This window comes from Apaloderma vittatum, unplaced genomic scaffold (assembly GCF_000703405.1).
Source record: "Apaloderma vittatum isolate BGI_N311 unplaced genomic scaffold, ASM70340v1 scaffold16502, whole genome shotgun sequence".
In the NCBI taxonomy this organism is placed as follows: domain Eukaryota; kingdom Metazoa; phylum Chordata; class Aves; order Trogoniformes; family Trogonidae; genus Apaloderma; species Apaloderma vittatum.
This window is the reverse complement of record NW_009704359.1, coordinates 13,717-24,164: the sequence shown is the minus strand read 5'-3', so window position 1 is coordinate 24,164 and position 10,448 is coordinate 13,717. Positions and strand designations below refer to the sequence as shown.

At 50.7% G+C, this 10,448-nt stretch overlaps 1 protein-coding gene across 1 annotated transcript in view; it reads left to right on the top strand.

The window, feature by feature from the left end:
* The window catches only part of LGR6 (leucine-rich repeat containing G protein-coupled receptor 6), a gene marked incomplete at its 5' end in the record, with an annotated part of 79,712 nt that extends 69,363 nt beyond the window's left edge, over window positions 1-10,349 (top strand). Inside the window, 4 exons of the mRNA XM_009865021.1 lie at window positions 759-884; window positions 2,970-3,133; window positions 8,515-8,595; window positions 9,112-10,349. Coding sequence (XP_009863323.1) covers window positions 759-884; window positions 2,970-3,133; window positions 8,515-8,595; window positions 9,112-10,349 — 1,609 coding nt within the window. The remainder of the gene's footprint in view (window positions 1-758; window positions 885-2,969; window positions 3,134-8,514; window positions 8,596-9,111) is intronic.
* Window positions 10,350-10,448: the final 99 nt, after the last annotated feature.

Here is a 10,448-nt window from a genome sequence, read left to right as displayed (position 1 = left end):
TCACAAAGACTCTTGGATACTTTAGGACCCAGCGCAGCCACAGAGATGATGGAGGGAGTGGGACATCTCCCTGGTGAGGAAAGGCTGAAGTAGCTGGGGCTCTGCAGCTGGAGAAGAGGAGCCTGAGGGATGATCTCATAAATGTTTATAAATACGTCAAGGGGGATTGTCAGGAGGATGGAGCCAGGCTCTTTTCAGCGGCGTCCAATGACAGGACAAGGACTAATGGGTACAAGCTGGAACACAGGTTCCATAAAAGTATTAGAAAAAACTTTTTCACTTTTTCACTGTTAGAGTGATGGAGCACTGGAACAGGCTGCCCAGGGAGGTTGTGGAGTCTCCTTCTTTGGAGACATTCAAAACTTGCCTGGACAGGTTTCCTGCGCGATCTAATGCAGGTGGGCTGGACTAGATGATCTTTTGAGGTCCCTTCCAACCCCTGACATTCTGTGATTCTGTGATCTGTGACCTGCAGTCATATCTGATCTACTACGGGGAATGTGGTGAGGCTGCATCTTGAGGTTGATACCACCCAGAGCTTTCAGCATGGCCATTAGCCCTGACCCTCATTTTCCCCAGGGATTGCACTATCAGTCCAGAGGATCCTGGTCCCCACGCAGCACCTGGCTCCCTTTCAGCATCACAACTGAGGGAGCAGTCAAGGCAAACAGCATGATTGTCCAAGCGTCTTCTTGGGTGAGATACCACTAGAGGCAAAACCCTGACCGCGGTCTCCCGCTCTGCTTCCCCTTCATCAGGGACCTGACTGATAACCAGCTGGTCACGCTGCCTCTCGATGGTTTGGGTGGACTGACCCATCTGAAGCTCCAAGGCAACCCAGCGCTCTCCGAGCCCTTCACCAAGGAGAGCTTCCCCAAAATGAGGTACTGCTGGTGATGGCTCTTTCACTTCTGACGCTCAGCACAGCCTGTGTTTGCTTATAGCAATCAGCCTCCTGCTTCCCTTGTTTATCTCATGCTTTCCTCCATCCTTTCAGGCCAATAGGTTGAGGAAGCTTCATCTGCTGCTAACGCCCCTCATCTTTTAAAGTCTTCCACGGGAGAGTGGTGATGTGCTCCCGGGCCTGCCGCCCCCAGCCCAGACACACACATAAGTGGAAAGAAAGCGTGGAGAGGGCCCAGCTCAATGGAAAACATTCCCAGAAGCCAGTCCTAGCTAATGACATCCAGCTTTCCTTCAGTAAACTCTGTTTGTGTGGCCATTTCTTGTCTGCTCTGGATTAATGAGGAGCCTGAAGGGGTCAAACTGAGCAAGACGAGGCTGCAAAAGGCTCAGAGTGCACTGCTGTGCTGCAGGGTCTCACTTTCCTGACCGTCTCTTAGTGGTGGGTCTCCAGAACAGCACCTGCCCTCAGGCTGAGAGGCCCATGGTCCAGATGATTCAAATTCCCCTGAGATGAAGATATCTTCTTCTTGGGTCTCCCAGGTAGTGCCCTTGGAGCCAAGGATGATACACCCATCCAGTACAGGTTCCCAAGGCTGGAGCTTCCTAAATTTAGACACGCACTGCAGGGCTCACAGGTGACTGCACCAACATTGGACTTGATAGGTCGGGTCTGATGGAAAGTGTGGAGCTCTCACTTCAGTCTGCCTCAGCAGTGGTGCCTGAAGGGCTTTCTCTTCTGACTTTTTTAACTCATCATTGCTGGGATCTGCTGGGATCAGGGGATCCCCAAAGCTTCTGGAGGGCTTTCCACACCCAAGATGGCAGTCCCTTGTGCAGAGCAGGTCAAGTTCAGCACTTCCAGGCGCATTCCTCCTCTAAATTAATTCGACTGACATCTGTGGAGCTGGTTTGGATTTGTACCAGAGAGCAGGAGAGGTTCATTGAACCACACCAGGCAATGGTCCCATTAACATTTCCTAGATTTGGGGTACCACCATTACATAGTCTTATTCTTGGGGCATGTGTCTGGAGGAATCATCTGAAAGCAGTTCTTAGACATCCTGGGAGGCTCTGTACCTCCTTACCACCTTTCAATAATAGGATTTAATTTGGAGCTTATAACAGGAAGCAAGCATGTATACAGAGTTTCCATAGCCTCCCGGGACTCGGCCAGAAATGTTTGGGAACTTAAAACAAAAGCGTATTTTTCGAATATAGAGTTTCACCATATTTACTGATCTTGTCAGAAGTCCTTAATTGTCTGGAAAACCTGAGGTTCCCTTGCCTTCATCAGCGGTCTTCCCGACTTCCAGTAAAGAAGCAGGAGTCTGCTATCTTTGAAGAAAACACAGCTGCTGACTGATAGCCTGGTATTTCATCCAGATGATGTTCAGCTGCTGTTTAATTAACCTTGTAAAACAAACTATAATTAACAACTTACAATTCTACTTTTAAGTAGAAATCAGACATATTAAAATAACTTGCTGTGCTTGAGAGACCTCAGATTTTCCTGCCTGAGCTGGGAGATCTGCATGGCACACTCATGGAGCTGGAGTTCAGAGGTGCCTCTCTGGTCTTCAGCAACAAGCAAGAGGCACCTTGTTCTTGCTCAAGCACTCAGAAAGCTTCTCACCTTGAGCAAAAGAAAGGATGCGCAGCAAAAAGTGCCCTTGGGGTAAAAAAATGAAGATTCCACATGCACATGGCATATTGCTAGAGGGCATGGGAAGGAGCAGCTAATTCAGCCTAGGCAGAGCTGCAGAAAGGTTTTTAGGAATTATTCAAGAACTTTAGTGTAGTTTCCAAACCTGGTGTTTGACAACATCCTATTGACAGTGTCTCAAGCACCAAAAGGAGAGCAGTGCAGAGACACCATGGGGTGTCTAGAGTCCACACGCTGTCCTACATGGAGTCCTTCACCAGACCAAAGTCCTGCTCCAGTGTAACCATCACCTGACAGACTGGCTTTTGTCACTTAAGGAAATTAAGCAAAAAGTGCAAAGCAACAGAGAACCAGCTCATGGAGATGACATACCTATAAGTTTTGCTTTCCCCCTTTGCAGAGTCCTTGAGGTACCTTATGCCTACCAGTGCTGTGCCTATGGAAGCTGTAGCAGCCTCTTCAAGATGTCCAGCCAATGGGAGGAGGCAGAAGACTTGAGCCCTGAGGAGGAGGATCCCCACAAGAGGACCATGGAATTGTTTCCAGGTCATGCTGACAACCACTGTAAGTAAACCGAGCTGAATGGTGATCAATCCATCTGTGCCGCGAGCGAGGATGTGATCCTGCAGGAGCGGTGCCACTGCCAGCCGTGCAGTTACGCCTGCCTCAGGGAAGCCAGGCTGACCCCTCTCCAGCTCTGGTAGCCACTTGCTGTCAATGGGCTTCAATTCGTGTCACTGCCGTGCAGAGAGAGCTGATCCGGCGTACCCAAACCTTCACAATCTAACAGAAAGATCTGACAGTCCTTAACAATGTGGACACACTCACTACTTTGGCTTCACTGACTTGCAGAGAGAGGCTGCTCAAGCCTCCGAGGTGGCTGGGGTTGCATAGGACAGCCCATGGGCTTGGTCATGAGACTTCTAGGTAGTACAGACCCTTTGGCAGAGGATGGATCCTATAATTAGTCTGAATAAGAGAATCAACTCAAAGAACTGGAATGTGCAGCTGGCTGGAGGTGAAGAAACCTGTGTCTGTGCTACTTTTGTACACATACCCCGATACTACAGCAAAGACCAGGGTTGGGTATAAACAAAAGGACATGTTTGGAGAATATTATGGGCTCAGCACAGGGGCTAGCCTGTGCAGGGCAGAAGTGGCTCCAGAGTTAAAGATCAGCAGCTCTTTCTGTTCAAGAGTCCATCTGTTCTTTGCTCCAAAATGCACTTCTGCACAGACCACCAGGAAATCTGTTGCATTAAGCCAGCAGAAGAGTGTGCAAAGCACATCTCCTGCACCCTCAGACTCAAAAGCACCACAGCAGCTCCCAGCAGAAAGGTGGTGTGATCCCTTTGCAAAGCAATCTCAGAATAATGGGGAGAAAAACATGAGGCTCTACTTACTCTGTAACTGCTGGAAAGTGGAAATAACATTTCAGGACACAGCTTGGATGCCTCATTGGTTTATATGTTTGTGTAAACACGGAGACCACATGCACTTCCGAGGTCTGCAATGCCTGTAGGCAAAAACCACATCGTGTGTGTGCCCATAGGAGATGGGGAGGGGCCTGAGTCCCCAAAGAGCATCCAACTCACCATAGCCAGAGGCTCCGCAGAATCATCTCTTGCATTCCAAGCAGGCAGGGCTGTATCAGGAGGCAGGTATTGACCCAGAGCAGTTGGATTCTCTGTGTTACGGCAGTGACGGGAGGCAGGAGGATCCAAACGCTTCATGACACAGCCAGCGAGCGAGTCACGAGCCTTCTGTCCCTTATGCCTCCTGCCCAGCCCTGATCCTTCACAGACTAAGAATAAGCTTTAGCAATGTAAAAAGGATTCCTACCAGCCTGATGTGGGGCCTGGAAACATGGTAGACTTGGTGGTTAAGCTGGGCAGGCAGTACAGAGGAACCATAAGTTACGGTCATTGCTGCAGGAATTTCTTCTCAGCGAGGTCAGATTTTCCATCACTAACACGCCCATACTCTAACAGTCCTTGTGCATATAGTTGGGATGTTTGCCCAGCACATTACAGCATCTGTGAAAAGACCTGTTTTGTGGCCAGGGCCCATGGCACTGCTTACGGACCTGCTCTTGCTGGACTTCAAAGCATTTGCTATCTCAAAGGATACTCTCCCCTGGCCCTGTCAGCAGACCAATACCCAGCACAGGCTCCCAGGCCTCTGAGCCAGTCTCAGCCTCATGGATTATCTGTGTGTTCATGAGATATTAGGACCAGAGGGAAATGCTGACTGATTCCAAGATGTGCCAGATGAGGCGATTAGCACCTCATAAAGGCTCACATTTTCAGATGTTAAAGAGCTAGGTTTGTCTTGAAATATCAAACCACAGAGGTGCAAACATGAAATGCATGAGAACATCCTCCCTTCCTATGTGCAGCTTTTGCAGATTATTCTCTTTACTTTTCAGCAATGCACGATCTGCTCTTGATGATGATGCGTTTGTGATATTGCGCTTTTACTTAATTAATTGCTTCTTTATTTCCATTCCCAGTGCTTCCTTTCTGATGGGCACCAGCAGTGTTTAGCTGTTTTATATGAATCTGTAGCACTTCCTCATTAGAGACGAGAAAAAGCTCCCAAACATTCCTTCCATGCAAGAGATAAAGTGGTCTCATTAAGAGAAAATAACTCGGGGCTCTGTCCCTGCAGTGTACAGCCAGGCTCGTCAGGGCACTTGGATGCTGTGGGAGAACTTGTGAGAGGGATGGAGCACGCCTCCAGACATCCAAGTCCTCTCAGCCTTGTCCAGTGCTTCCAGCAAGGGGCTGAGGAGCCCTTCTCGAACAAGCCAACAGAACCTCATCTCTGGGTGATGAAAGATGACTTGTCCCGCGCAGCAGCGCGGAGATGAGAAACGTGTTCCTGGTGGCAGAGCCCTGCTCCAGCAGCCAGACCATGCCACCTCCCACAGCATGTCCCTCTCCCGCATCCAGCACCCTTCCCTCAGCCAAGCCCAGCACCCAAGGGACCACCTGACTCCAGCCACAGATTGCACGTGATGCCATGGACCTTGGGGCCAGCTCAGCTCTTTCCCATCCTCCCAGGCATCCTTGATGCCCAGGAACACCCTGGACACCACCCAAGTGTGTCCACTCCCATCCAAGTAGTGGCCACCCAAGGCCCAAAGGAGGGTGCAAGCCTCATCGCTCTGTCACCCTGCCACGCCAGCTACTTAAGGTTGCATATCCAAAATTTTTGGTGCCTGCCATATGCCTCTTTTGATCATAATCAGTGGTGTTTAGCAGGAACCCCTTGCCCCAAACCTGGGCAGCAGACCAAAGATGGCTCGAGGGCCTCTCCCATAGGACATCCACCTAACACTGCCCAGCTGCTCGCTCCTGCTGGCATCCCAAAACTGGCTGCAGAGGGAGGACATGCAAAACATGCCACGGGGAACTTCCATCACAGTCCCAGCACCCCACTTCAGGACCACTGGTTTGAGGATAGAAACGGATGTATTGACTTACTAGCATCTGTTTGCAATAATGGAACAAAGCTATAGAAAGCGAGAAGAGATCACACTTGTATGGTTATCCTTGACAATACGGCACCGCTTTACCCAGTTCAGCACCTCTACTAGTTTGTAAAGCTGACTAATTACCTTTTGCAACCATCCAGCGAAGCCTGGAGGGTTCATAGAGCTACACTTTTCCTGCTTCTGTCATTCAAGGAGGCTACTCAAATCCTTCAAAGAGCACCTGCCCAGGCCCCTTGCAGCCACCCACGCCCTAACTCAAAGGGGGAGAGCAATTATCTGCAAACCCCACGTGAGGACTGCTCTGGCTACAGACAGTATAAGAGAAGAATCATCCAGCCCAGTGGTTTTTGTTCTACCCTTTCTCCAGCAATTTTCCTCCTCTTCCTCTCGCATCAGTTTGGTACAGCTGCCGGGAACTATTTTCCAGAAAAAGGGCACTGCCAGCAACGTGGGATTATTCCGTAAGGCTTCAGAAAGGAGGAGCCTTAGCAAAGTTCAGATAAATACTACTTAAAAAACAATGCACTCTGCTTTGCTAGAACACAACAGCCTTTCCCCCCCACCTCCCTACAGTTCCCAGGCTGGGAAAAGTACTGATTTCCAATAGAGAGAGGTACATTTTCTGCTTTGAATCCTGCTGTGCTGGCCAAGGACTGCTTTGCAATTCGCAGCTAGCTCAGTAGTCCAAGCACAAAAAAAAGATCGCTCCTTCACTCCATGCAGCTGTTTAACCTATGCTGAAAACCAACCGTCGTGCTTTCTGGCCCTTTGAAGGAAAAAGGGAAGGGGTGGTTACACTTTACCAGGGGTCGGGAGGCAGGGGGACACAGAAAGTGCCAGTCTCTGCGATGATTTGAGCATCGTGACTGCACATCACAGCCTCTGCGCTGTGGACGGAAAAGGCACTGGAGATTTATAAGACCATAAAATACAAGGAGGAAATATTTTTCCATCCCACTGTGAGTGTTTTCTTGCCAGACTCCAAAGCAGCAGTAATATTTCAGCTCTTATACAGACAGATTTTTAGATTTTTTTTCTTTTCCAAAGCTCACTGAAGCCAAGAAAGCCACAATGCTTGTCAGGAGGCACTAAAGATAGCACGTTATTTGTCATCATTCTTTAATCAAATAATCCCAGTCATATTTTCAAACATGGGCAGGGAACAGACCCCATGAGAGGCACCATTTCTAAACAGATTAGGCAATCAAATCCCACTTAGGCTAAGCCGTATCTTCAGCACTGTAGAAACTCGCCTTCAGTGTCTGAGCTGCCAGGTGCTGGGCACCAGCATCATTCTGTGCCATCCAAGGGAGAGTTCACGCCCCCGCCACAGAGCCAGCTCCCTGGCTATTGGGCTGTGGCAAGCAAAAAAACACGTCTTTTCCCCTTCCTCCCACCCACAAAACCCTCCAAAGCTCTCCACTGGGAGCAGAGGACCGTGCTGGTGCCATGGGTGGGGATGGTGCAGTGGGACAGCAGCTGTCCTCACCATGTCCCAGCGCTGTGAATCAGCCGTAGTTTGAGAAGAGGAGCGAGGAACAAAGCAGAAAAAGCACGTCTCGGATTAGATCAAGAGGATGCCATTCTCCATGGTGATGACCTACACCTAGAGGCCATCGAAACAGCTGGGCTCTCGGCCCCATTCTCCTCCAGCAGCTTGTCCTTCAGTGAGGGATTCTCTGCCTGAGCCACAAGGAGCCCAAGCCTGGCCCTGGGTGCAGCAGCCAGCGTGGTGGAGAAGCTGGCTCAGCTGGCTGGGTGCTGAGGGCAGCGCAGCCTCATTGCATAAACCCCAAAGTCTGCAGGCATGGGCAGCTGTTTAGCAAATCCAGGGCTGGGAACCTTCAGGGTTAAAAACAGTCCCACAGAAATCACGGGACATAAAGCAATAAATGTTGAGTTCTCTTGCCTTTTTGCTTCTGGGAAGTTTGGTGGTGGTGGTGGTGGTTGCTGATGAAGAATTTGTGCTGCAAGTAGAGGCTAACAGCTCTCTTTGAACAAAGCTCCAAAGTCATTGTTGATGAACTAACATTGGACAAGGCCTGCCCAGAACGCTTCCATTTAGAAGATGCATTTGAAGGCTTTGTTTTCTGTAACCACATAGGCTAGAGAATTTCTTTATTTTTAATAAAGCGTGCTGGGAGGAGGGATCTGCAGTCACAAAACTCTGGGATCTGGGGCTCTTACACTTCAAATATTGGGAGTAACCTAAAAACAGAGGGGTCGGCCACACTGTAACCCACCAATGTTTACAAGACCTTCTCCCTCTACAGCAGTGACTGCAGGGGACAAACTGGACACCAGCAGCTACTTTGAATTTGTGGCCTGGAGCTGTCTGGGAAGGCTTGTGTTGAGGACAGGCAGTGGGGAAAGCTTCTGGCCCAGCTAGCCCTGATGGCCCTGCTCATTCTTCTCTGAGCATCGTTTCTTGCTGCTTTCTCCCCAGATGACCTAGATGTGGATGACCTCCAGCTGGACCTTGAGGAATCAAAGCTGCACCCCACTATTCAGTGCACGCCAAGCCCCGGTGAGCCACCAGGGAAATGCTTTGAACACAGCAGGCATCCTTTGAGCTTCTCTAAATCCCCAGGATCCCACGATCCTTCCTGCAGTGTCTCATAGACATGCAGATCGGAAGCCTCAATGGTTGGGCTTTGGCCAAACTGGGGACAAGTGAGGAGCCTCCTTCTCCCACTCAGATGTAGCTGCCCTCCTATGAATGGAGGACAAGGTCATGGTATCCCTGACCAGGAATCCCAGGTATCACCAGGCATCCACCAACCTGCCCACAGTCAAGAAGTTCCTGTTCCCTTGCAAAACTTAGAGTTTGTTTTGTCCCAATCAGCCCAGATTATTGCATGACAAGACCTTGTCCTTGATGTCCTGGTCGTACTTGCGGCACTGTGTAATGTTGTAAGCACCAGCATTCAAGGGGCTGGTGGGGCCAGGAGAAAGCTGGGACCTGGCCACTGCTCTGAGCAGCACTACCCCCAGAGCAAAGCAGAATATTTCAGGTATAACTCTGGGGTTTGTCTCCTTCCAGGTCCCTTCAAGCCTTGCGATCATTTGTTTGAGAGCTGGATCATCCGCCTCGGTATCTGGGTCATCGTTCTGGTCTCGGTGCTCTGCAATGGGCTGGTCATCCTGGCTGTCTTTGCCTCTCCCAGCTACCTCTCTCCAGTGAAGTTCATCATCGGCTCCATCGCTGGAGCCAACATGCTGACCGGCATTTACTGCAGCATGCTGGCTCTCGTCGACGCCCTGACCTACGGCCAGTTCGCCAAATACGGTGCCAGATGGGAGATGGGTGCAGGCTGCAGAGTGACAGGATTCCTGTCGGTGTTTGCCTCTGAGGCCACCATCTTTCTTCTGACGTTGGCTGCCGTGCAGTGCAGCATTTCAGTCTCCTGCTTGCGGAGCTATGGAAAGTCACCTTCCTTAGGCAAGATCAAGGCTGCTGCATTTTGCTGCCTGTTATTGTCCTCCGTGGCCGCCGTTCTGCCTCTCTTCTCCATCGGGGAATATGGAGCATCCCCTCTTTGCCTCCCGTATCCCATCCCAGATGGGAAATCCACCACCCTGGGCTTCACTGTGGCCTTGGTGATGACAAACATGCTCTGTTTCCTGACTATCACAGCCACCTACATCCGACTCTACTGCAACCTGCTGAAGGGGGAGTTCAGCGCGGTCTGGGACTGTGCCATGGTCAAGCATGTGGCCTGGCTGATCTTCACCAACTGCCTACTCTACTGCCCAGTAGCCTTCCTCACCTTCTCCTCCACACTAAACCTCTTCCTCATCACCCCAGAGGTCATCAAATCTGTCCTCCTTGTGGTCCTGCCCCTGCCCGCCTGCCTGAACCCCTTGCTCTACCTGCTTTTCAACCCCCACTTCAGAGATGACCTCCGCCTGCTGAGGCAGAAGGGCCAGGAAAAGGGGAGCTACAGTCAGTCCTGTGGGGCCGATGACATGGAAAAAAGCTCCTATGACTCCACCCAGGCTCTGGTGAGCTTCTCCGACATTGACCACATATTTGAGACACCTGATTCCCTGGGAGTGCACCCCGTCCTTGACCGCTACAGCTTCCCCTCCATGACGCTCATTCCCTGCCAGCAAAGGGCAGGCACCAGGGGGAAGGAGAGGGGATTCTCAGAGCATTGTCCCTGCCTCAGTGACAGTGAGGTGCTGATCACTTCAGAGAGCCGAGATCTGGCCAGCAGCAGCCTTCGGATAACCTTCTTCCCCTCCTCGCCCACACCACGCTACACATCTCATTTATAAACCTCTTCTGAGTAGCCATGCCAAACAGCTCCACACCACACACTGAAGGCCAGCCACAGCGCCGGGTGGCCAGCAAGGTGACAGCAGGCTGCTCCATGT